At 38.0% G+C, this 27979-nt stretch overlaps 1 protein-coding gene across 1 annotated transcript; it reads right to left on the bottom strand.

Moving 5' to 3' along the window:
* Positions 1-200: 200 nt before the first annotated feature.
* sh3gl1a (SH3-domain GRB2-like 1a) lies at positions 201-26287 on the bottom strand. Its single transcript, NM_001200744.1, is given in 10 exon segments — positions 201-723; positions 1879-1923; positions 2205-2329; positions 2914-3017; positions 9851-10009; positions 10232-10365; positions 11140-11283; positions 11856-11928; positions 13554-13622; positions 26172-26287. Coding segments are annotated over 10 exon segments (1092 nt in total). The 5' UTR covers positions 26217-26287; the 3' UTR covers positions 201-529.
* Positions 26288-27979: the final 1692 nt, after the last annotated feature.

The following is a 27979-nucleotide window of genomic DNA, read 5'->3' as shown; positions in this document are numbered from 1 at the left end:
TTATCATGGCACGGCCACCAGAGGGCAGAGGGTACACACACAAAGAAAACCCGATTGATTTAAAATACAAAGACAAGCCTGTTTAAATAACGGTGAAGGGAATAAGGAAGAGAAACAGAATCAGCAATGTGCAGCATGATTTTTTGTTTCAAAAAGAAAAGAAAAAAAAGACTATTATATATCTGAAGGATTTTTTTTTATTTTTTTTTTTTTAAAGATTTAGGGAAAAATGCATACAGGATACAACATAATCTCTCTTGGCTCGGTCACTCCATCAAGATGGCAGGGTAAGAAATCTGGATATAATAGTGTTTTAGAGACCCACCTCCAATGGCAATCTGACTGAAGAGATGTAATGGACAAACCGCACAGGAAAGAACAGAATATTTTGAGTCTCATGGCATAGTTCATATTCATACACTGTTCCAAGTCTCCAGCCTTTTAAAACTCTCCATCTTGTCTCCACTGCAACTTTCTCTCTCTCTCTCTCTCTCTCTCGTCCCCTCCTTCCCTCGTTTCTCAGTAGGCTTCAGTAAGGAAGTGGTACCACAACCTCTACGTAGTTGCAGGGAAAGTAGCCGCCCTGGCCATGCAGCGTGCCCTCGTACCAGTTCTCATCGATCTGGCTGGTCAGTGTGATGATGTCACCCTCACGGAAACCAAGCTCGCCTTCATTCTCTGGATCAAAGTCATAAAGGGCTTTACAGCAAGGCTGGTCCATTGCTACAGAAGTGAGAGAGTAATTAATTCACCCATAAATTAAACACACGCATACCCAACATTTGACAAACAAACATTGACTACGTTTACATGGACAGCAGTAATACAATTACTGACCTTATTCTGAATGAGACAATATCCCGATTAAGGTGTTTACATGAGTCGCTTTTAGGATATTCCTTTCATGTTTTACATGTTATAGAACACAGATCAATTTATGGCATGTCATAACGTCCCCATGCCACACCGTTCCCTCCAGAATTTTACGAATGCTTCAAGTGCAGTTAATTATTTGTCATGCTGTACATGCAAACAGACGACTGCTTGAAGCCGTGGGCTGCGTCCGAACCCGCGTACTTACCTACTATATAGTAGCCGAAATACGTGTATTTTGCCTACTATATAGCAGGTAAGTATGCGGTTTGGGACGCAGCCGTGCTCTCGTTTGCCGTAAAACGGTTCAGCACTGCCGTGTGTGTACATGCCCTGTCGCAAATTTCGGTGAAAACTCACATGACGTTAATAATGTGATTAAGGTTACATGTCTGTAATACACGTCCATAATGCGGCTAAAACAGAAGTACTCCACATGTCTTAATTCGATTCGTGTTTACTTCGAGTATTACTTTAATCGGATTAAGGTAATCAATAATCGCTGTTTACATGGTGGTTTCTTAATCAGAGTATTGTCTTAATCAAGTTAATATCAGATTATTGTTGTAAATGTACTGATTGGAAAAACTGCCCCTACTACTAGGAGAAAATAAAGACCGCTGTCGATTAGCAGCACAATATGTCTCGGCTTGTCACAATACAACGGACAGTAAGTGAGATCTGCCTCGCCCTTGTCACTTGTAATTGTTATGACTGCCCTTCTTTATTATTATAATTATTTTATACCTTGTCTTACTTATTAGTAAAATTCACTTTTGAAACAAAAGAAGAAAATGTAGAACAAACATGTCTCAGTAGTAGATGGACTACACTTAGCAAGTGGAAAAGTGTCTATATTCTAAACTTGTGTATGTTTTGTCCAAATATTCCTGTAAGAGAGGCAGTGTGGAAAAAAACTGTGCTGTATATTTTTGACTGTATAGTAGGAGGTGTGTGGGTGTCTGTGTGAGAGCGAGCCTGTGTGTGTGTGTGTGTCAGACTCACAATGGCGTTTCTGGCGTACAGAGGTTCGAGTGGGTAGAGCAGGTGCTGCAGAGATGAAGAAAACATCATCAGTGCTCTGTGTAAACAGTATAAACAGTCGTTCCTTCACCAGACACTCTCTCTCACTTCAGGTTAATAAGAAATAACAATACCAAAAAAAAAAAGAAAAAGCAGCTTGTCGTGTTACAGAAAAACATAATTAATCCACAACTTCTGATTGGAGAACTCAACAGGTACTGTAGTGATTATGACTCATGCTCATTATCACTTTCACTGGAACAGGAAGAGGAGAACACAGGCAGGGCATGAGGGGAAGTGAAACTCACCTGCATGAAAGCTTGGGGGAACAGCTGTTGGACTGAAGCTCCCGTTAGACTCGGGGTCTGAGTCAAAGCTGGGCATCGGCTTGGGCATTCGCTTCTGACGCGGCTGTGCTTGGGCATAGTCCAGTCTGAGACAGACACACACACACACACACACACACACACACACACACACACACACACACACACACACGGCAGGGAAGTGGTCAGAAAGAAAGAATGAAATGAAGGTAAGAAAAAAACAACTGAGGGAGAAAGCAAACAACAAAGAAATGAACAATAAAGAAAGCAAGCAGGCAAGAAAGAAAGAAAGAAAGAAAGAAAGAAAGACTGGAAGGAAAATGTAAGAGAAAGAAAGGAAGGAAGAAAGAAAAATAAAAATGTAAGAAAGAAAAAGAAAGAAAGAAAGAAATGAAGGCAAGAAAGCAAGCAAGCATGAAAAGAACAGAAAGAAAGAATGAAAGAAAGAAAGCAGGTGAGCAAGAAAAATAAATAAAGACAAGAAGAAAACTAAGAAAAGAAAGTGAAAATCAAAGACAAGAAAAAAAAGTGACAAACAAATGAAGGCATGAAAGCAAACAAACAAGCAATAAAGCTGGAAAGAAAATGAAAAAGATAAAAAGACAATCAGAAAGAAAAGAAAATGAAATGAAGGGAGGTGATAAGGTAGCAGCAAAAAGGAGAAAACTGAATAGTATTGAGAGCTTCATACCTTTCTCTCATTTTCTGGGACAGTTCTTCCAGCACCTGCACCGCCTGTTTGTGATACTGCAGCTGCGACTCCACCAGAGCAGAGAGCTGGCTCACCTGTTCCACCTACACACACACACAAAGGGAAATGAGGCACACCTCTACACTCCACCAGAGTATTATATAATACCAAATGTCCAGGTAAAGCGGTGCTGCTCTCCTCAGTGCACGAACAGGTTTCCAATATAAATGCTAAATCCAGCGCAAGCGTACAGAAACAGGACCGAGTGTCAGAGAGAGCTTTAAAAAAAATAAATAAATAAAAATAAATTTATCAAGACAATTCTAGTCAAACTCAGCAGTTTCATCTGAGACAAATACAGAACGAATGGAAATTAAACTAGCACATAGCACACTTGTTACGGTCTGTGAAAACTCAAGCGTGGCCACAGGTACTGACATCTGGTCCACATGAAAGCGGTTTGCTTTGAACGGGCTACAGTGCTACCGTGTGAACGCGATCCATTCCCAGGAACAGACAGTAAATCGTATGATCGACTGAACTTGTCCGGTTACTTTGCATTTCATGTTTTACACCAGCAGAGAAAGATGCTGTGGTCTGCAGATAAAGCAGAAAGCCTTACAGATAAATAAAGTGAAGAACAAATGAAAAACAAATGTGATGTGTGATCATCATGAGCTGGAGGTTGGGTGAGTTTATTGATTGTGTCAAACAAAACTTTAGGCTTATTGCTGGCTTTATTGACCACTGTGGAAACATAATTAAATGGTGCAGAGTTCAGAGCAGTCTTGTATGTATTCAGGTGATCAATGAGAGCTACAAGGAAACCAGCTTTCCTATAAAGCCGTTCAAGCCGTCTGACGATGACTTTTAAGCTGTATACCAGGGGGAAGTGTGGGAGGACGGGGCAGACCTTGTCTTAATATGAGCATGCTTATGCAAAATATCAGAAATAATTTTCAAGAGCATCGTTGAACGACAGGAGATCTCAAAAAAATCAAATTGTAGAGGAAGCAGAGAATAACGTGGCATCAACAGATTTAAGGTCCTGATATCATTATGTTATTGCATTTCTTTTGAGACTGAGACTAAATTGAATGAGCTTATGATCAGAGATACCAATGTGAAAAGAGGACATTGAAGCAATATCAAACCCAGACGTATAGATTAAATCAAGAGTATGACCATGAGTGTGAAAAAAAAGTCAGATTGAAACAGTCAAAAACGGACAACAGTTGAGATGATTTAGAACACACTGTCTGTATCCACATGAACAGTAACATTACCAAGCAGGAGAATTGAACCTTAGGAGGATGATATAGTAAAATAATTGTGAGAGGACCGTGAAAATCAGCCTTCAGTACCATATATTCGAATGTATTAGTGTTGTGAAAGTCAAGTCATATGTGTCATAATACACTCTTTTCTAAAGATATTGTGCGTGACTAATTGATCACTTTCTGATGTAATTTGATTTCATTTCTGATTGGAAGCAGGAAAAGTGATGTGAACATTTTGCACTTTAACTTGTAAATGTTACAGCGATCATACTATTCAAAAAGTTTACACCCCCAATGGCTCTTAATGCAGTGTGTTGCCTTCTTGAGCATCGGTGAAAGTTTACACCTTTTGGAATGGTTCAAATGTATGAAGAGGTCAAATATGCAGAAGGTACAGTAAAAGTAAAGAATGCGCAGGACCTGGAGGATTTTTCTGAAGAATAGTGGGCAGTTTAACTGCTCAGGACAAACAAGGGACTCATGAACAACGATCACAAAACAAACACAGTCGTGGCTCATCCAGGTAACGACACAAGGTATTGAGAATCAAGTGCGTGTAAACTTTTGAACTGGTTCATTTGTGTAAATTCAGTTATTATTGTGTCTTGTGCACTATATGTAAACATCTGTTATGTGAAACAGCTTATTCAGGGCAGAACTAAATAAAAAACAAAATGAAATTTTTATCATCACTTTTTTTTTTTTTTTTTTTTTAAACAAATTATTAACACTGCAGATTCTGCAAGGCGTATGTAAACTTATGACCTCAACTGTATGTATATTTCATGATATTTCTTCAATATTGCCCACCCCTAACTACCCCTGAAATAATATTTATGTATTAATGAAAAAGTCAAATAATAATAATAATAATAATAATAAAATAATAATAATAAAATAATACACCAAGTTGTATAATATAAAAGATTAATAAGAAATATTAATAAGGGATGCACATGGTATCATTCTGTCTGCAATTATTTCACATAGGCCTGTGCCTTGTCACGATTAACAGTCACCATGGTTACAGTCATCAGTGAGGGTAAAAATTCGTTTACTGCCAGTCTTCAAGTGAAGTTGTTCCGTTATTTTTTATTTCATGCAAATCAAAGCAAGACACTAAAGGTTGTGCTCACATGTGGGAATACTATTAAACATCCTGAGCGACATCATATCCTACATGAACACCACATTTATTCCACCAAACATACGCCCAGGTCTTGTGCTGATGATTGAAAGCACACGAGGGGGCTTGAGTAATAGTAGTTCAAGACTCCTTTGTATTACATTCATAATAGTGGCCTCTTTTTCAAAAAGACCCTTTTGTTGAAGTTTGTTATATAGGTGAAAATATTTATTAAAATTCATGAAAAAAGGAAAAAAGTTAGAGAAGGTTAATTTTATAGTTATTACAGCGTGCTGTACTGAACTTTTTCTTCTTTTGTATATAAATAAATGGAAGGATATGTTTGTGATTGTATACTACAGGTATGACCTCCCATTTTGTCTAGCATGTTTTGATTTGTACTCCTGAAACAAATGAATAAATTACAATCGCTAATAGACATAAATGGTAAAACAGTGGTCATATGTTGAAGCACAAGTTGTAGATCTTTCAATTGATGTGCTTTTTCTTGGTCAAGATTTAATAAGTATATGTTGGTTAATTTATGCTGTAAATGACAGTAAACATAGAAAGGGGTCACCGGTGATATCATGCAACAGGTTAAATTGCTCTTAACGAATATTTTAACAGCGCAATGAACAACAAAATGCAGAAAATGCCAGAAATGTACAATTATACACACTGGCATTTTATCAAAGGGGTTAAGGATAGCTCTATAAGTGCAGTTGAACTATGGATATAATAAAAGCATGCTATTAACTGGTTGATATTTTATTCTAGCTTTTCTCTACTTAAAATGCCCTTTCATGACCTGCAGAGGAAGAAAACAACCATTATTGAGGACGAATAAGAAGTGTCCGTTAAACATGCACGGAAACAGTTTGGTGTGCATGAAAACCGAAAATGATACAAGGTCACAAACAAGTAGTATAAAAATAGCCTTAATCCAAGCCCATATTAAAAGCCTTGTTTTTGCTCACATCTAATCTTCCTGTCTTGACAGGTCACATTTATGTTTCTAAGTGGCCCGCATCATCAAAAGCTTCTGCCCTAAAATTTCCAGGCAATTAAGGCACGTATATATGAGCCACATGAATCATAGAGAAAAACAGGTTATTTGTCATTTAATCACTGCATTAGTGTTAAAATGATCACGCACAAATCAAGGCTTTTACTCTGGGGGTCAGGAGGCAGCTCATCAGCTGTATATGATCAGGGCAGGAGGGTGGGGAAAAAGCTAGCCATTCTTGGCATGTCTATGCCATGAGAAATGTGGTGATGTGTATAATGACCTTCATTACAGTCACAAGGTCACAGATATACAGCTGATCTAACGCCATGTATAAAAGTGGTTCAAACTGGATTGGAAAAAAAAAATCCAATGTGCAGCCTGTATTTGAGATGTTCACACAAAAACATGGAAGATGTATTAAAGGTTTCAAAATACAAGGACTAATTTCCCATTATGTTCTAATGCAGTGGTCACCACCTGTTCCTGGAGATCTACCTTCCTGTAGACTGTAGCTCCAACCATAATCGTGCCCACCTGACCATCTAATCAGTCTTAAGACGCTCCTGATCAACTAAAACTGGTGTTAGATTTTTGTTGGCGATGAAAACCTGCAGGAAGTCAGCTCTCAAGGTTGGTGACCACTAGAGCTCGAACAATAATCAGTTTTATCAATATTTTCCCTGATATTTAAGCATTTTTCCCATACTTGGATATCAGTTTTGTAATATCGTAGCTACTGTTAAATGGTTGTGGGCATCTTGTGGGCATTTTGAGAATTGCGCTCAGAACTGCCATTTTTGTTGCCGGCCTGGATTTCTTTTTTTTCCCCCTTCTTCTTCTTCTTTTTTTTTTAATTAAAGATTTACTAGAATTATTTTTATGTGCTTTATTTGTTTTAACTGTTTGTTAACCTCAAAGCTTTTAATAAAAAAAAGGCACTTTAGTAACAGTGCACTTATTTTTTGCACTCTTCAAACCCCTCTATTTATTGGTGTATTAATAAGAGTTGTTTTGTTTTGTATGCAAGGAGGAAGTGAAATTGACAATTGTTATAAATAAAATGGTTTGTTTAGTTCATTGGTGTTATCATTGTGTCAAAAACAGAAGCAAAACAATGAATAAATATAAAAAAATATGTATGAACAATGAATAAATATAAAAAAATAAATATGAATAAATATCTGTTCTGCATATCGGTTATCGGGCACATAAACATGCAAATAATCAGTACCTGTAATTAAAATAATCAATAATCGGTCAATGTCTAGTGACCACTGTTCTAATTTATGGAATGTCCAAAGTGATATAAGCCTATTAAAGTCATCTAGTGAGTAAAATAAAAATAATTAATAAAAAAAAAATACAACTAAAACAATAATTGATTATAAAGGTGTTTGAGCCTTTAGGAAATAATTCCAAAGCAATGGTTACTTTTTTAAAGTCAGTAAATAAAACGTTTTGTTACTCTGTTATTCATCATTTTCTGCTTGTTTTTACTTTTCACTTTCCCTATTATGTATTTTCTATTTCACTCATGCAGTATTTCAATTACCACTTGGACTGGACTTCACCCTGTTACAAAATGTTATGACACATGACAAGTTGGTGTCCCTGTTTTACATCCCCAACGGGAAGAGGCAGGGAGATCATTTGCCTGCAATACTTTTAAAATGGACTACAATAGTTTTTCTCAAAGGTTTTGAAGAAGTGGTGGTGAAATGCAGTTGCCTTTTATGCTTTGTCATGCTAAGCAATGATTAATAATGCACCGATATGCTTCAGATGTTTGTCTTTAGACTCTGTACCTGTTCCATTTGTCTGTATCTGAGTCACTGCTTAATAATAGCATTAATACAGCACTAGACCTATAAGGAAACACATGGGTACAGGCTCTGTGTTAGCAGTGGGGAATCTATTCCTGTTCTGACCAACAGCAATTACTAATACACTAACACTTACTTATGTGTACTGTAATACTTCAAATACACCAGTTTAAGGTTGTTCTCCTGTTTCGTATAGTCATTCATGCAAAATGTGTTTTTCCACATGATGTACCAGCTAGTAATCTTACAGCATTAATAAAGCACTACACTTCCTGTAGATACAGACGTATGTGGATGTGTTTTTTCCGCTATCGGCAACAAAGAATCTCTTGGCTAGTAAAATGACTTTCCTAAAGCACAGATGCTTCCTCCACCTATGCCTCTGTCTAGTTTATTGCACTGTATGATTTAAGCAAGCTCCGCCTGCCCCAATACACAAACTCCAATAAATGATTTGATAATAAGAAGCATAAATACAAAATCAACAAATGTATTTAAATAAACACTTGGTATAAATAAATAATAAATATATTTATAAAAGCAAACTAAAATCTGCCTGGATAAATAATACATGCCTCCTCATTATCATAATAGCATCGAGCAGATTATGAAATGCTGCATGAGTAAAATAATAAATATTGCTAAATGTGCTGAAACCAACGAAACAGTAAGTGTCAAATGCTGAAAAATAAAAAAGGGAGAGTAGATGATCAATGAATGTGTAATATAAAAGACTACTTAACAAAAAGAAATTTATTATACCTCAATGGCTTGTAGGTACACATTAACATGAAACAGGAAAGTAAAAGAAAAAATGCTGTGCTGTTGCTTTTCCTGATTTACTAACACACACTAATGTTTTTGGTTCTGCTGTAGTGTTTTTGTTTTTGCTGTAGTGGTTTGGTTCTGCTATAATGGTATGGTTCTGCTATAGTGTTTTTGGGTCTGCTATAGTGTTTTGGTTCTGCTGTAGTGTTTTTGGTTTTGTTGTAATGGTTCGGTTCTGCTGTAGTGTTTTTGGTTCTGCTGTAGTGTTTTTGGTTCTGCTGTAATGGTTCGGTTCTGCTGTAGTGTGTCTGGTTCTGCTGTAGCGTTTTGGTTGTAATGTTTTGGTTCTGCTGTAGTGTTTCTGGTTCTGCTGTAATGGTTTCGTTCTGCTGTATCGGTTCGGATCTGCTGTAAAGTCTTTGGTCATTCGATAATGTATGTTTTGTATTCATTTATGTTTTTGACTCACTCCATCGCCTATTAATGATCAATCACGTTGTCATTTTGGGGATTCTAACGATTCAGCGGAATTTAACTTCACACTACAATCTCACTCAAACATGCTGAATACACACTACATGAAAAAATAAACATATTTTAAGAGTGGAGCACGTCTACCCATATTCCCTCCGGTGTCTGAAACATATGTTAATGGCAGGCAGATGGTGAGGGCTGCTGGGTAATTGGCCACGAGTGAGAATGTCCCCTGATATTCTCCTGAATCCCCTGAGAGTCGTTATATTAGGACAGGAGATGGGGGGTGGGGAAGCCTAGTGAGTCATTCAGCTGAATCCATGTTACTGCCTTGAACATGGGAAACACATGGAGTCCAGGAATCCAGTCAGGCACAAAGGTCTCTGAATTCCAAACACATTTTATGTCTGTATTTGGCTGCTTTTGGGAAATTTTAGCCTTAATCTATACTCACATCAGTTTCTAAGAGATTGTGCATGCTGATCTCTGCAACCTCTTTGGACTCATGGAACTTTTCCAGGGACATGCGCAGCTCCTCATCTGGAATTTTTCCCTGCCGTTTCTTCTTGTAGTCATAATCTAGCCTCCGGCCCTCCACCTTCTTCAGCTGGTGCTGGTGGGGTGAGACAGACAGAAAACAAAATGAGAGGAAAAGCGAGATATTTAAATGAGAAGGACAGTAAGAAACTGAAACAGAAATCTATGACCTGACTCATTCCTCTAATTTTGGGTTATTTATCATGACGCCTCTAAAACGTCAGCAAGAAAAATAATAAAAATAAAAGTTGTACCTAGTATTGGGGAAAACAAAAAAACAATCCTCTTAAGATCATACCTGGATGTCCCTGAGATCCTTCTCTACGATGGTCTGGAACGGGTCGATGAAGTTCTGCTTCACATCAATATCCAGCGAATCCTTTACTTCAGCTAGCCTCCTCATAGCTTCCCCCATCTCAACAAGAGCACCACCTACAGCGCACATGACACACATTCAACGGTCATCCTTCACAGCAGCCGTCTAACGCTAAGCAATGCTTAAATTCATTCTAAACTTTATACAAGAGGCATATTAAAATTAAGCACTTTTTCTAGAATTTATTTGTGCATGCATATTTGTCAAAGTGCAAAAATGGTTAGAAATTGGGAGAGCAGAAAATCTAATAAGAATACTGAACATGTGACAGGCAAGTGCTATTGCATAAGAATATACGAGCCAATCAGTTTCCACTATGTAAATGAAGGCCTGAGGAAGAGGTGGGCACATCGAGAGTTAGGGCCGTTTCCAATTTGTATATACCTAGATTTAAACTGGATTTCTTGATGAGGGTAAAAGTGTAGGGGTCTTGGGTAACTAAAAAAAAAAATAAAAAAAAATAATATAAAAAAAAAAAAAAAATGTGTTTTTGTTGATTAGCAACAAAGACGAGATGATGAAAGAAGAAAATTGATAATACTCCAGCAATATTTTGTCTGAGGAAAAGTTAGATTATGAGGTGTTGTATAGAAAATCTGGGTATTTTTCACATTTAACATATGAAATTTAATCTCATCATTAATTCTTAATGACCGGTTGTCATTTATTCCAATTTCTTCCCTTCCTCTTATCCTCATTCACTAATTTTATTCCCTCATTAACTAAGGGAACTAAGTTTCCCTTATTCACAATATATAAAGTCCTCCTGCACAGGCCCATAGTCACAATCGTGCGAATAGTCTGCTCCGCTAGTGCACACACGCACGTACCGAAGTTGGTGTCCTCCCCCATCTCACGGCCGTATCTGACCATGCTCTCCCCCAAAACTCCCTCTGCCTGTGGATATCCGGTACTCTTCACCTGCCCCCGAATCTTAGACACAGTATTCAGCATGGACAGTTTGGCCCGAGATGCTGATAACAGAACACAAAGCACAGATATAGTGAGATCACATGCAAATTTGGGGTTTAAAACTTACTGCAACTTTCAACGCATGTCTAAATACATATAAATTCAATTAACAGCAATGGTTTTCAGCTATCCAAAGGAATTCCCCAGAATGTTTAAAAGGTTTTATGCCTGGGAATTTCCCACAGTTCCAGAGATAAAGAGAAACCTTTAATGAATGACAAAATCTACGAAAGGTTGTAACACAAGTCCCGTAATGTATACAAGCTTAGTTGCATGCACACTTTAGATCTAGTGATTTGTTCAAAAAGAGAGCCCTTTTGTCCTGGTTCTAAGAGTTTTTTTTTTTTTATTATAAAGATAATCAGGTTAAGTCTTTAGTCTTATTTTACACATCAGAATTGTACCTCTATCTTTCAGCACCAAATTCAGCAATAAAGCTGAAATAAATCTCTTGCCTTAATTACATGAATTTCTTTCCATTATGAAGTGCATGAATAATTAATTAGTGATTCCACCAACAGCTCGACTCTAAAGGCAGTCTGACTCAGACAGCTTTTTTCTTTGTGCTAGTTACCTGGGTTGGGCTGCAGATATTCTGACGTCCTGGCCAAGACTTCCACAATGGCCTTACTGGTGATATCGGCCTTCTGTAAAACACACAGGGCGGGGAGATGGGAATGGTGGTGTGTGAGTCATGACTTAACAGTTATGGCTGGGTGACACTCAGTATACCTACACCTCACTCCATTAAGCAACAAAGGACAGGAATTATAATTAGAGGTGTGCATTGGGTCAGATTTGATGCTCGTGGGACAAAGAAAGGTCATGTTTATTAACATAGATGTGCTTTGAACATGACTGATTGCTCGTCCAGTGCTGTGTAATGCCTTTACACAGTTGTGTTCGTTTATTCATCTTGCATAAATGTTTTATTCAGGGCAGGGTCACCGTGGTATAAATTGCTCAATCGTTTATATTTTGGGAAACGGTATTAACTAGAAAATGTTCTCAGTAGGTACAAACAAAAACAATTGCAGGAGTGGGCAGGACACACTTTCTGTGGCAGCAGATGGAATTTGTTAAACTTTCAACAGGATCAGGCAAGACTGGACAAAATGTTTGCAGTAAGGGTGGGATTGGACTTTATGATGGAGCAGGTGGGACTGGTCAAAATGTTTATGAAAGCAGGTGGGATTGGGCAAAATTTCTGCAGGAGTAGGAGTGATTGGTCATAATGTTTGCAGTAGTGGGTGAGATTGGTCAAGCATTATGCAAAAGCGGGTGGACTGGTTACGCTGATGAAATGGCCTGAGGAAGAGAGGGGCACATCTAGAGTTGGGGGTGTTTACAATTTATACTTATACTGTGAATCTGGATTTGTTAATGAGGGTAAAAGTGCAGGTGTCTTGGCAGCATTCAGTATTGCTTAAAATGTTTGCGGGAGTTTCTGCAGAAGAGAGCAGCATTGGTCAAATGTTCTGCAGGACTGAGAGGGAAGAGGGATTGGTCAAACATTCAGCAGAAGCAGTGGTATTATTCAAACGTTCTGCAGGACTGAGAGGGATTGGTCAAACGTTCTGCAGGACTGAGAGGGAAGAGGGATTGGTCAAACATTCAGCAGAAGCAGTGGTATTATTCAAACATTCTGCAGGACTGAGAGGGAAGAGGGATTGGTCAAACATTCAGCAGAAGCAGTGGTATTATTCAAACATTCTGCAGGACTGAGAGGGATTGGTCAAACGTTCTGCAGGACTGAGAGGGATTGGTTAAACGTCCTGCAGGAGTGGGCAAAATTGGTCAAATTTTCTGCATTCGTGATTGGTCAAACCATTTGCAGCAGTGAAACAGGCCGGTCAATACTTTCTCAGGAGATGGTGGGATTGATGACTTTCTGCAGGAGTGAAAGGGATTGGTCAACCTTTCTTGCCTCATGCACACCTTTACTTATAATATTTATTATATAATACTTATTAAAAGGAACGATAATGATGTGGTGAAGAGAAGCGGCCACACAATTTCAATTCAGATATCACATCTAGACTGGTGTTTGTTTAGAGAGTTTTACTAAAAGTTGTTTTGGGGAAATACTGCATTTCTCTTTCTGTTTGAAGTCAGCGATTATTTTTTTTATGCAGCAGGTTCCGATTTAATTTGTTAAGTGCCCTTGGGGTTTGGAAAGGCACATACATGACACCTCTTATTATTATTCTATAAAATGACTGCTGTACAGAGCTCTCTCTCTTGCTAGAGGAGGTTCTGATTTGCCCCTCACCCTCTCCAGGTCCTTGAAGTCTTCATCCAGCTTAGTGCCTTCTGCTCCTCCTACTTTCTCACTCACCATCTGAAAAAAATACACATGTAAGAAAATACATAAATATATTGTATTGTATACGCAAAAGGCAGAAGGCAAAGCAAATATAGTTAGAAAGGCTGAAAGGGAGAGCTATGCAATGTGGACAAAGAAAGTCATCTATAGGAGAGTCATCTAAAGAGATCGATCTCCCTGACCTTCATAAAGTTCTCTTTTATTCAGAAAACATGACACGTTAACACAGACTATTTACTATACTTTACAACGTGAACCAGACACCTTTATTACAGTATGTACCCACACTCCTTTCAGGATCTCCAGGAATGCATGAATACTGAACCCAACATGAGGGGACTTGCCCACTAAAGCAAACCACAGGAGGCATTCACAAATAAACTAAATCATCTCCACTGCAATGATAAAATCAGAATCATGGGCTATATGTTACAGCGAAAACTCCACTCAAGTAAGAGGTCATAGTGAGTGTAGGAATAGTTAGATGATGATTTAGAGTGTGTAACACATTCCAACATTGGACTGTGATGGCTTGTGTAGAATAAAAATGAGTGTAGTGTAACAAGAACACCATTTCCTGCATCACATGCTGATATTAATGTCACTTTAGCCTGCAGGCCTTCATTTCTTCAGATACCTGCTGTTCTTTCTGCACATCTATATTTGTCCATGATGCTCAACAAGTATGAAATCGGAAACTCTGACCCTGATTGAATCATGTTAAGCTTTTAACTAAATGCATTTGCAGTGTAGTGAATTGTATCTTTGCTTAATCTGATTAAAATCTTATCGACCAACTTCCTGCCTTGGTCAAGGTTTCCACTGCATTAAAAAAAAAAAAAAAAAAAAAAAAAAAAATCTGTGCGTCATATATACACACACCATTGTATTTAATTTCATTTTCAATTTGGGCAGTCATGTACCACTGAGGTTATGCTGTAATATATCAGGAGGGGTTTTGGTTGTCAAGTGAGACTTGGAGGGATGTATGTATTTATAATAGGTACATCGTTAAAATGTGCCACAAAACTCTTGAAATGATTTGAGCAATCAGACGTTTTAAAAGGGAGACACATTGCTCATCTTTTTTCAAGCTTCACATAGGAAACAAGGTCAGCATGGTGCACATGCATTTCTGATCGATGTATGGTATACACTCTACAATCGCTCATTCCCTCTCTCAATCTTTGCAGCTCATACAGTAGAAATAGTTCTGTACACCTGTGCTTCTCAAACATGTCCTTGAGGACCCACAACACTGCATACTTTGCATGTCTCCCTCATCTAACACACCTGATTCAACTCATCAGCTAATTAGTAAAGACTGCAAGACCTGAATTGGGTATGTCAGATAAGGGAGACATACAAAATGGACAGGTTTGAGAACCCCTGTTGTACACCATAGATACACAGTATGCCCTTCCTACTCTATTTTTTCTATTTTGTTGCCTTACAACCTGGAATTAAAATGGATTTTTGGGGGGTTTGCATCATTTGATTTACACACCATGCCTACCACTTTGAAGATGCAAAAATATTTATTGTGAAACAAACAAGAAATAAGATGTTCAAAAAAAAAAAAAAAAAAAAAAAACAGAAAACTTGAGTGTGCATAACTGTTCAACACCCCAGTCTGTACTTCTCCACAACTTTGTCCCTGACCTATTTGGAGACCTCCTTGGTCTTCATGGTGCTGCTTGCTTGGTGGTGCCCCTTACTCAGTGGTGTTGCAGACTCTTTCAGAACAGGTGTATATATATACCCTGAGATCATGTGACACTTAGATTGCACACATGTGGACTTAACTGAACTGATTATGTGACTTCTGAAGGTAACTGGTTGCACCACATCTTTATTTAGGGGCTTCATAGCAAAGGGGGTGAATACAAATGCACATACCACTTTCCCGTTTTAAATTTTTAAGAATTTTTAAAAAAAAACAAGTTATTTTTTTTATTTCACGTCACCAATCTGAACTATTTTGTGCATGCCCATTACATAAAATCCAAATAAAAATCCATTTAAATTACAGGTTGTAATGCAACAAAAATAAAAATGCCAAGGGTGAGGGGGATACTTTTTCAAGGCACTGTAAGTGGGGCAGTGAGAACACTTCTCCATGATTGCACATCATCTAAAAAGGCTTATAACAGTCAGCATTTTTAAACTCCAGGGTCACTCAAAATAGGGCATTAGTATTTTGATGGAATTTAAAATATATGGCGCTGTGAATGAGGATTTTGAGAATGGTGTCCCTATGGATAAGCCGCAGCTACCCGATACTTAAGCCGCATGAAACAACCAAGTAACAAACAATCTCTCATATTTCCTGCCCTCTAACAGTAGGGTTCATGCAGTGTTTGCTACACCAAGAACATGTTCCTGGTGTTTCAAACAGAGAAAAGCAAATACTTTAATTGCTGTCAAAGACGGCAAGGGTCTCTTTTGCAACCACTGCCGAAGTGATCTCTCACATCTTAGTGTTTTCTGTGTAAAGGTTTAAAATTCTATATTTACTAACTGCATTTTTTTTTTTTACAAGTAGGTTTTAAACAGAAGTCACCACATGCAGGAGAATCAATGGTGACCTTTCAGTGCTGCTCTTTGTGGTCGATCATCTGCTGTCATATGTGTTGACCTAAAAACCTTGCACAGCAACATTTCTTAAACTCACAAACCACACAAATAATGTAATAAATAATGAACTACATTAACTAAACGAATAAGAGTTTTGAAAGGCACTGTTACTATCTATTTTGCCTGCACTGATATTTTATCAAGTACTTATACGTTGATGAATGATCTGTGTCAGTAACACCCTGTACTGGGTCTGCACTCTGTCACACACACACACACACACGTTTAAGTCAGAAGGAGGTCTTTTGTGGCATGCTACAGTCAAAGCAGAATAGCACAACAGACAGTCTATAGTTCATAAAGGAGTATAAAATTCAGGCCTTGAAAAGATGCAACAACAGAATGTTTACTCAATTCCGACACACCAAAATCAACTCCTTACGGGCATTACAGAGGAGCTGAATCAGTCACTCCAATTTACGAATCAGAGTCAACACATCCGAGTCAACACTCCCATCCAACTTTTCAATCTAACATCCCAATTCACTCCCGAGGGTACGGATCAATCCAACCATCCAAATTTCAACACGCTCAAGAGTTGAATCAGTTACTCCAGCTTACGAATCCGAATCAGTTCTCCTGAGTTAACACTCCCATCCAACTGTCCGATCTATCATCTCAATTCAAAACTTGTGAATAAAACACTCCCGAGGCAACAGAGCAATCCAACCATCCCAATGCAACACTCCCAGGAGCTAAATAAGTTACTCTGGTTTACAAATCCGAGTCAACACTCCCATCTAACTATTCAATCGAACCTTCCGGGCCACCCATCTCCCGGGTCACCCATCTCCCGGGCCACCCACCTCCCGGGTACACTGATTGATCCAACCAATTTCAACACAGCCTATTAAACGCTCTTGATTCCTGATTAACTTCAACAAAACACTGGGCTTTACAATTATACATTATTGTGGTAGAACAAAATAACCGCAAAACAACAAACTCCTCTCCCCTATCTTAGTGACTCCACCTCTGAATCTGAAATATTGGCCTACTTCTTTTCCCACCCACAAATGCCAGAGTACACGGGTATTATGTACACTCTAGGGTAGGGGTTCTCGTGTTTTCTCAGGAGGAACCCGTTTGACTATTTATGGAAAAACAATAATAATAATAATAAAAAATAATAATTTCAGACCCCTGTTCCTTTACTTAATCAAACATAATCCAACTTCTCAAATATTAGGGACATCAAATTGTGTACAATAATATTTTGGCTATTTATTTGAGCTTTTTATTCCTGAGCGTTCCTTTCAAAGGACACATTTTTCTAGAAATACTCGTTAGATCAAGATTATTTCTTAGCTCTGGTCCTAAAGGCCCACTGTGCTGAAGAGTTACACACCCAAATAAGACTTTAGGCCATTGGTAATAAGGAGCTGAATAAGGTGTGTATGGGAGTAGGATAAGCTTGAACCTCAGGAAGGAAGTATGCCTCTAGGACTGTAACTGGCACCTTATATCAACACAATACCCAAGTAATGCATTGTGGGATTTCATGACCACTATGGGTATAAAAATATATAATACGATAGCATTCATGATGTACAGCAGCTGACTAAATCAAGTGACAGCTTCAGTAATTCCACACCACTGCTTGCTTTTTCTGTCGTATGTCACAAATGCCCCAGCATTGCTTGCCTGAGTTTGTTTGGTTTGCTGCTAAACGATGGCTGATCATGTGTAACCAAACCATTTCAATACCTACACACACAGCCAACACACTGTCAACAATGAGCATGCTCTCAGCCATGTTTGTTTCTCGCTATGCGTCATGAGCATGAGCGACTAACGTTTACATGTTTACCAAGACTATGCGGTAAGGGCTTTGCATAAATCTGTGCACTTGCCACCAAACTGGAAAACTTTGAGATAAATAACTGTCCTGAAATACTCAATCCAGCTGCTAAAACACAGACTGAGCTGGTCAAACTGGTGCCTGTGCCAGCTGATATTTTTTTGGCTTCCTTATTAATAAATGTTTCACACTTTTTTAAAACTGCCTTACCATTGTAGTATCTTCTTAAAACAACCGGTGTACTGTCTTGAAGTAGCAGTGGGTATTCGTAAATACTTTCCATCTGCCAGCACTCACACCAAGTCTGCCTGTCTTTTCAGAAAAAGCGCTATTCGATTCACGTGCGTCGAACATGAGTACAGTTAAAGGGGTCGCATTTACCAACAAACATCACTGCGAAAGGCCATGCAAAACAATTTTACAAATTAAAGTTTTCCACAAAAAAAAAAAAAAGCACAAAAAACTCTGCAAATCGCATTGCAAATTTAGAAAAAAAGGCGCAACAAAAGAAAGTACTTTTGGCCGCAACGATCACAAAAAAAACCTCCATGAAATCCTGAACAAACTGTAAGGCACTCCTATAAAACTAAAAAAAAAAGAGAATAAATGTTAAAACCACAACACAAATATTGCATCAGTTTTGGCCATCATTTCTAACTCTTTCTCTCAGTCTTCCCCTAATTTAGTCTTGCCAATTCTAACCAGCTCCCGTTCATGGCGTTCATCCATCTATCCATTCATTTTCTATACCTCTTTTCCTTCAGGGCCGTGGAGAAACTGGAGCCTATCACAGGGAGCATGGGGCACAAGGCGGGGTACACCCTGGACAGGGTGCCAATCCATCGCAGGGTACAATCATGTACACCTTCACACACCCATTCGTACACTACCAACATTTTGGACATGCCAATCAGCCTATGCATAACCATGCATGTCTTTGGACTGGGAGAGAAAACTGGAGTACCCGGAGGAAACCCCCGCAGCACAGGGAGAACACACAAGGCCACGGTGGGAATCGAACCCTCAACCTCTTGTACTCCTGGCCACGGATAGCTGTGGCTTCATCAGGATTTGAGAAGGGTGCGCCAATCGAATCGAAAATACATTTTAATAAACTGTTATTATTTTGTCTTCTGGAAAAGATGCTGGAAAAGCAAAGAATGTGCAAAACCTGGAGGATTTTTCTGAAGAACAGTGGGCAGTTTAAGTGCTCAGGACAAACAACTCTCACAAAACATAAAAACATTGATCACCCAGGTAACAGTGACATAGTATTAAGAACCAACCGTATGTAAACTTTTGAACTGGTTCATTTGTGTAAATTCAGTTATTACTGTGTCTTGTCGACTAGATGTAAACATCTGTTATGCGAAATAGCTTATTTAGGGTGGGGCTAAATAAACAACAAAATGATCCCCCATTATCTTTTAAAGATTTTTTTAAACAATTATTTTGCAGATTTTGCAAGGTGTATGTAAACTTATGACCTCAACTGTAGGATGTAAAACAAGAGTCCTTTTTCACTTGCTGTATGAAAATAATTCTGACCTTTTATATTTATTATATTTTTTATGTGTTCAGCTGCACAGACCAAAATCTGGATTTGCAAATATTTCTAATGTTTTTTAAATACCATTATACTACAGTACACTGCCTTGTTTATGAGTAAAATATATTGGTTCTCAAAAATCCAGGTTTTTACACAAAAACATTAACATAAACGGGTAACACACATTTCATCACAAAGGAAAACACAGAGCCTGGTATTATATTAAGCATCATGCAGATCTCACATTTTCTAGATTATCGAGTTGTTTACTGAGTGAGGCAGATCTATGCATAAGTTGGATAAGTGTTGGCATGTTTTGTACGAGAACAGAAGACTCTCTGCACTCTGATAATTGGTTTTAATAATATCAACGTCATATACACTGGTTAAAGGTTAAACCACATACACCGCACGGCCAAACTGAGTGACGTGACCAAAGCTTCGTCAAACCAGCCTATACACACACACACACACACACACAAAAAAAAATGATTCATCAAAATGATTCATCAAGATGATTCATCTGGCAAGACAGAGAGACTGAGGGTGTGAAAGTGTGTGAGAGAAAACAAAGAGAGAAGGACATTGAATAGTTTTTCACCGTACGAAACTGGAAGCATGAAACGAACTAAAATGGACACCTTTTTTTAAAACAGCAAAAAACTACAAACACATCGATATGTAACAAGACTTCAAATGCCACATGTACGACGGCGTCAAGGTGTAATCATGGAGCTGTAGGCAGGGTGTTGGCTACAACAGTTTCTGCCAAGTCACACAAACTCACAACAGACTTCAGGGCTCAGGCCTGATTTATTGCCTGATTAACAACCTGCTTCAAAGCAGAAGCACTGACTGTTTCAGAGAGCAGGATCCTTGTAGAAATGTTACAATGCACAGGGCTGACAGGACTCGGATTGTTTTGCGCTACTCAGGATGTCCACCAAAGAGGTACAACACCATAACGCTAAGGGTTCTGGCCTTACAATGAGAATACTTACTTAATGCATCAGCCTGCATAACAATAAAAGAAAAGCTTGCACTGAGAGCAAGAACAGATTTTGTGTACAGGTTTTGCAGTGAATAAAAATTGTAAATATTCTATTGTGTGTAGAGGAAGTTTGGGCGATATGAGAAAAATATATATAAAAAAAAAAATTCAAAAATCCTTTTGATCCTGTATTTAATGTCTACAAAAGACGTTTGACATACATACATACAAACATACATACATACATACATACATACATACATACATACATACATACATACATACATACATACACACACACATACATACACACACACATACATACACACACCGGAATCTTCCTGTATACATGGCTTTTGCCCTAATATGCCCGAGTTGCCATTCCTAAATACCTGGCCTACAACTAAGTATCTGTTAGCACCCACAATTCCTTGTGAACTGAGCATGTGCATATCTCCTTCATTGGATTTTCTGAATAGGTTGTTTACATGCAATAACTTTTTAATTAAAACATGCATATTCCATGGCTGAGAATCAGAATTCGTTGAATCGGAATATTGCCTTAGCCTGAATCGGACAATCAGATTGCGGCGTTTATATGACTCAGTACTAATTGAAGCTGCCTCTCTTTCTTGTCCTACTTCAAGTTTCCATGTAGACATTTCCCTTAAAGTGCACTAATTATGGTTTTTCAAATATTACGTTTCATGTAGTGTGTTATGTAGACATTTATGAATGTAAAAAATCTGTAAATTTTCAAAAATCAAAAAGTGCATGACAAACGGAGTTATTGAATCCCAAAAGAAGTAAGCGATTCTGAACAGCTGAAATGAGTCATTAGGAATACCAGACTTTACTTCCTGTACTAACCTACGTAGGTTTGTAACAAAAAGCCCCGCCTCTGGTCTTCATCGGCTGCTCGCAAACAGATGGAGCCGATTCTCGTTATGGGAGTGGGCGTTTCCTTTTTGAAACAAGCTGACAACGGTAGACCAATCACAACAGACTGGGACATCTGACCAATCAGAGCAGAGTATGCTCTCTGTAAGGAGGAGTTTAGAGTGAATCCTTTAGAACGGATCGTTTGACACTGGGGGAAAAGGTAATGCCACAACTTAAATTATTACATTAATTGTAATAAAAGTGTTTTTTGACCTTAGATGCATGTCAATCTATTGTATGAGACCTTTAAAACAAAATTAGGCACGTTTCAAAACCATAACAACAGGTGCACTTTAACTACATAAAGAATACTGCACAACCCGAATACCGAATACTGGGCAGACGGAGACCTAAACTCAGCGAAAATAAATAAATGAATCTCATGATTTAAACCACAAACACACACTTTGGGACATCATATCACCATTTCCCTATAACAGAAAACAACATACCAAGGTATGCCATCATGCAAATGCCTTCAGTATTGAGAGATGATATTTTGCACGGTGCAGCGGTGCATGCACAAGGAAGTAAGAAGTCTACACTTCAAATGTATTATCAAGTAAAACAATATATCCGGGAGGGGGGAGATCAGATACAAATGATTTACATGGACACAAAGCACATACACACACACACACACACACACACACACACACACAGGGTCTATGAAACACTGCAGAAGTAATAAAGACCAGAAGAGGACAAATGTTATACTGCAACACGATACAGGACAGGTAAACTATCACACCTGCATGGTCATGCAAACTCATTCACAGTTATTGAAAAAGTTACGAAATGTTTCAAGTTAGTGCAAAGGACATGGATAGCTGTTACAGCTGTGCATTCAAAGGCTTCATGCCTGAAATGCAACAAAATCTTTCGCTCGTCAAAATTCCTACAATGTTGGAAAACACACCCATCTCTCGGGCCTTGTCTCCAGGAATGATCAGAATTCACCACCCAGCATGCTGAGGAGTCTTTGTTAGGACTTGAACACTTCATGTTTTGTTTCGATCAGAACAAAACCTCAGCACGACAACGTAGAACAATTTGTAGAAGAAAAACGACAAGTCAGACACTCTCGTTCCTTCTATTCCTCTAAAAGTTCCCAGTGAATTAAGACTTTCGAACCTGCCCTTGGTTATAGCGGTGTGTGAACAGCGAGCCTGTCACACCGGCCATATTTCAGAAGCTAATAACACGGTGTGGGAGGCAGGTCATTATTTTCAGTTCTTCTTTCATGGAACAGGTTTGACATTTTTAAACTCACCACAGCAGGGAGCCATTTTATGTACAAATGTAAAAAATAAAAACAATTTAAAAAAAAATCTACAGATCCATCTATTTTAATCTGTATGAATATAAGCCCCTGGCAGCAGAAAGAGCAGCACATTGATTTGAATCTGTTTTAATCAAATCCAGCATTTGATTATCAACTATGAGTAGGAGAATTTGCATTTCTTTTTTGCCAGAGCGAGATTAACTGTTGGTTAATAATCAATGGAATAAGCCTAGTTCAAGAGCTAACAGAATCCACCGGCTATAACCACACCCACCTATCAACCACGCCGCTCTCCTGTTGTACATTGTGCTTGCGCAAAATATCAATTTGATCGTCCCTACATGACATTACTCAGATTGTATTATTATTATTATTATTATTATTATCATCATCATCACCAAATCTACTCACCTTTACATATTTTGTCTAAGAGTTTTGAAATTTAATACCGGAGCACTCTTGTACGAGCTGTCACTCAAAAACAAAAACACCAAAAGATTTGTTTTGTTTTTCTCCCCAATGAATTGACAGTTGAACAAATCGACATAACAATCTAGAATGATTTACATACAGTAGGTATTATTCTCTCTGATAATAACAGACACTGCCTGAAAGCCATTATAAATTATTTATCTTCTATAACTGTATACTACATAATCAAAAGTGCAAGTGTATTATCAGGAACGTATAAGCGTATGAGCATCAGAGTCATTTCTGAATTCATTACAAAGACCATACAGGATTTTTGTGTGATTGTCGTGGCCAATTGCACGAAATTGTTTTGCACGATCTTTCACAGTGATGTTTCAAATGAGATCTTTTAGCTGTACTAATGCTCGATGCAAGTGAATCAAAGGGGCCTCTGGCTGAATGCGCATTGTGATGATGTTACGTGGCGCATCTTTGCCAAATTTTTTTTTTAAATCCGCGGTAATTTTGAAAAATTGCAAGCTCCTCCATATACTGTTCGGAATTGTATTGCGTTTCCTTAATTTCTGCGATCGCCAAATCCGGGAGGGACTGGTTATACAGAGTGTCCCAAAAGTCTCCAAACCTAGGGGAAATGAACACTTAATAGCAAAATGTCTTAAAATTGTTTTCCCCATTTAGTGTCTTTTTTTAATAATAATAATAATAATAATAATAATAATAATAATAATAACAAACAACAACAACAATAATATATATTTTTATTTATTTATATTTTCTCTCTCACGGCTGGTTCGAGAAGCTGTCACAAGGTTGCGATGGACTTTAACAGGAAATAAGGCGAGCGCGCGCACACACACACACACACACACACACACACACACACACACACACACACACACACACACACACACACACACACACACACACACACACACACACACACGACACTGCTGCCAAACTTATTAACAAATTCAAAAAGACTGGAAGTGTTGCAGGCCAACCGAGAAGCGGACATCCACAAACATCCACTGACGAAAACACAACTGATGTGGTACTGGCAAACATATGTATGGAGGACATCCTGTATTTCATTTCTCATTCGCTACATTATACAAAGACAAAGATTTTTTTTTTTTTTCTTAATTTCATAAAAATCAACAACATCCATTCAGTAGCATTTAATTTGAAATGATTAAAAACGTAAAAAATACATCACCATACCAACGATATCTCAAAAGTGTATCGCATAATCAGCTATTATCAGAATGATAATATATGCATATCGCCCAGCCCTACACTGTACAGCATGTATACAGGTTCTGATATTGTATACTCTATATAGTGGAGTTTTATAGGAAACCGCCTTTTGAGATATTCCCAGTCCAATTTAAACATCACCAACAGCTGGCAACATCTAATCCATGTTTCTAAAGATGCTAAAATCCCAACTAATCTACGGCCAAATTTATGTTTAGACCAAAAACAAAACGAAGGTATGAAGGACTTGACATCAAATGACATCCAAGATTTATTTTGTATTGAAATTCTGAGATGTTTTTTGTTTTTAGTTTCATTGTGTTGGTCTACTTTCAGTTTGGTTAACGGTTTCTTACATCACCTTTGTGTAATGTCAGAAACAACCTGCTGTACTGGAGGCAGAACGATTTAGCTAGTCCTTTGTTCATCGTCACCTAAAAAGAGCGATGCAGCAGGGCTTTAGTCCTGTCGTCTGTCCAGCTCTCTCACCTCCTCAACTGTACACTCTCTATTTAAAAAAAGTCAACAGCCGATATTGTCAATAGCCGAGTTTGTGTAGCTGCAATGCATCCTGGAACTACGAGTCCAACGTTTGCTGTCTGCACGACTACAAGGGATTTCTAATTTCTACGACAATGAACATTGCTGGAAAACGGTGAGTGAGAAAAGATGCTCTTTTGAAACTTATATTTGAATCACATATTGTTTCTCCTATCATATCATTGCGTCCCTCTGTGATGTCATCGCGGCACATAACAGCTAGCTTCCCTGCTGGAAAAACAAAACAAAACAACAAACACAATAGAAACCATAACAGAAATCTGAATGGTTTCCACTAGAAATCCCAACACAAGCCATCAGCTAACCATTAAGACCATTACCGGTCCTTAATGACATCCATTAGACGTAACATGCCACCAACAGAGCGCAACAAATTAACAATAGAGACCCACAGGGAGGGACCATTACGTTTGAGATATCCAATACAATTCCCATTATAACCATTATAAATTCTATTATTCTATTCTATCTACTAATTCTATCAGGGTTTCTATTGTGTGTTTTTCAGCAGGGTTCTCACAGCAACAAGAAAAATACAACACTGTCTGACAAGTTATCCTCTAAGAATCCCTAAGCATATTAAAATGACTGGGAAGTTAATATGTTGAGTCTTTCAGAGTGGAGTTTTCCTAAAAGTTCTGGAAAATTCTACACACATACTGGACCTGTATTCCTGCTAAAGATTTCCAGCTTCCTGATGATTTGTCATTAATCAGAATATGTTAAAGATTTTCTAAATGACTTTACTATTGTGTTGTTTTCTTTAACAAACAAACAAACAAACAACAACAACAAAAAAACACCGTATCTTTGATGTTGTAACTTTAACTGAAACCCTGTTTCAATCCACTTGAGCAGCTAGACGTGTGTTCTGGCATCTGGACAGAGCAAGTTGCAGTTCCAGGTTAGATTTTCCTGAATAGCCTGAGGTTACAAGCATTTTTCACAGGTATATCTTGTATGGTGAAGCACAAAAGCATAAAAGTGAAGTGTAAAACCTGCATCTCGGTTGTGTTTAAAGAAATGGGCGTTTATTTACCCCCAGTGTAATCCAACTACAGACTGGGCAGAAGAGAAAAGTTTGAAAGGTTCAAACTTTCCAGACTCACCTGACTTGCTTTATAAAACTGTTTCTTCAAGCCAGCGACAGACATGTTTGCGTCGGCTTGTCCCACTATACACCAGGGGGAAATGTGGAATACGTTCCTCTCTCTTTGGTTGTTACAAACACGAAAAACTCTGCCAAAACTTCTTCTTCCTGCACCAGAACCTTCAAAGAAACTACACGGTGCCTATATCTTTTTTGCTCCAACCGTATTCCGTAGGTCCCACCCCCTGAACGAGGATTGGATAATACTTCACACTGTCATGCCAAGTCACCTATTAAACCCTGTCGAGCCGAAAGCGTTATAAAAAAGTAGCCAATCACAGAGCAGAAGTCGGGGTTTCAGCAACGAGATTGTTGTGGCACTTCCTGTTCGCGAAATTTTTACTTAAAAAAAAAATAATTAAAAATTTAATAAATCAAGAACCCGATTGCTAAATGTTACAGTATTTGTAACAATCGTTTAAACAGCCATTTAAACCATATAATATCCCACGCCACAAATAAATATACTTTGTAAAAGTTTACGTTTCGAGAAGTGTGAAAGTGTTTTAGGATGTGACGGTCGTCTTACTAAGATTAAACTTTAAATACTGGTTCCCTCGTGCTCGAAAAGCATCAAAAACAATAATGTTTACCCCCTACGTAGAATATTTACAATAGCGGAGGTTGCTGCTTAGGTAACAAAGGTAACTTCCGGAAAGTTTTAGAAAGCCACGTAGAGAACACGCCCATCGCGTGACCACGCCCCTGTCTTCCTGTAGTACCTTCTCTAGCTTCTCAAAGCGACAATTTTGTCGAATAGCTGTCATATACATAGGCCTAGTACAGTGCACATGCAAAAGGCTGTAAACAAATATGTAATCAAAAATAATGAAATGAAACTTTTCTACATAAAAAAATAATTTAAAGAACAGTAAACAGCAATACACTAAAAAAAACAATATGTGGTGTGACAACCCTTTGCTTTAAAAAAAAAAAAAAAAACATCAGTAGTCTCTTACTTACTACTCTTACTAGGTACTTATAAATTTGTGCAAATTTATAAGGAAATTTCTGGTAAGTTTTATTTAACATCTTGGAAAATCTGCTACGGTTCTTCTGGAGACTTTCCCTGCGTCCCAATTGGCATACTTATACTATGTACTAATAGTACGTACTCTTTTTTTGTGTGAAGAAAAAGTACATACTTTTGAGTGTTTATTAAAAGAGTATGCAAATATTGGGACGCACGGAAGAGAACGTTGCGGGGAAGAGAACAATGACACCGTAAACAAACTCCTTGTTTCTTTAAACCTTTTTTTCTATTATTCCTTATATAATTTATACTATATAATTTCATTGATCTTTCCCTTGATTTATTTTTTACACATTTCGTTTACACCTCTCTAAAATGCGTCCTTGAATGTGAAGCAAACTCTTCCCTCATGCAACGAGTTGTGGGAAATATTAGCTGAAAAAGTGTCCATGGATCCACACTTCGATATAGTAGACTATCCGGGTACCACCGGTATACTCAATTTCAATTTGTACAATTTGGGACACACTAATTATCATCTTGGCCACTATTTAATATGGATAGTATGCCAATTGGGATGCAGGGTTTGACTGTCAGTTTTTTTTTAAATGCAAAACCCATCAGTCTTCATTCTGTTTTTGAAAAAGTGGTCTGTTAAGAAATGTGTTACTTTCTTTTTTTGTTGGAAATGTAATATTTGGAATTCATAAAACAAACATCTTTGTACAAAATTTGTACTAAACAAATAGAGTGACTACGACTTTTTCACAATTCTGAATAATTGCATTTGTCCA

Source organism: Ictalurus punctatus, chromosome 20, assembly GCF_001660625.3.
Source record: "Ictalurus punctatus breed USDA103 chromosome 20, Coco_2.0, whole genome shotgun sequence".
Classification (NCBI taxonomy): domain Eukaryota; kingdom Metazoa; phylum Chordata; class Actinopteri; order Siluriformes; family Ictaluridae; genus Ictalurus; species Ictalurus punctatus.
The sequence above is the reverse complement of the archived record's forward strand: the minus strand, read 5'-3'. Positions and strand labels throughout refer to the sequence as shown.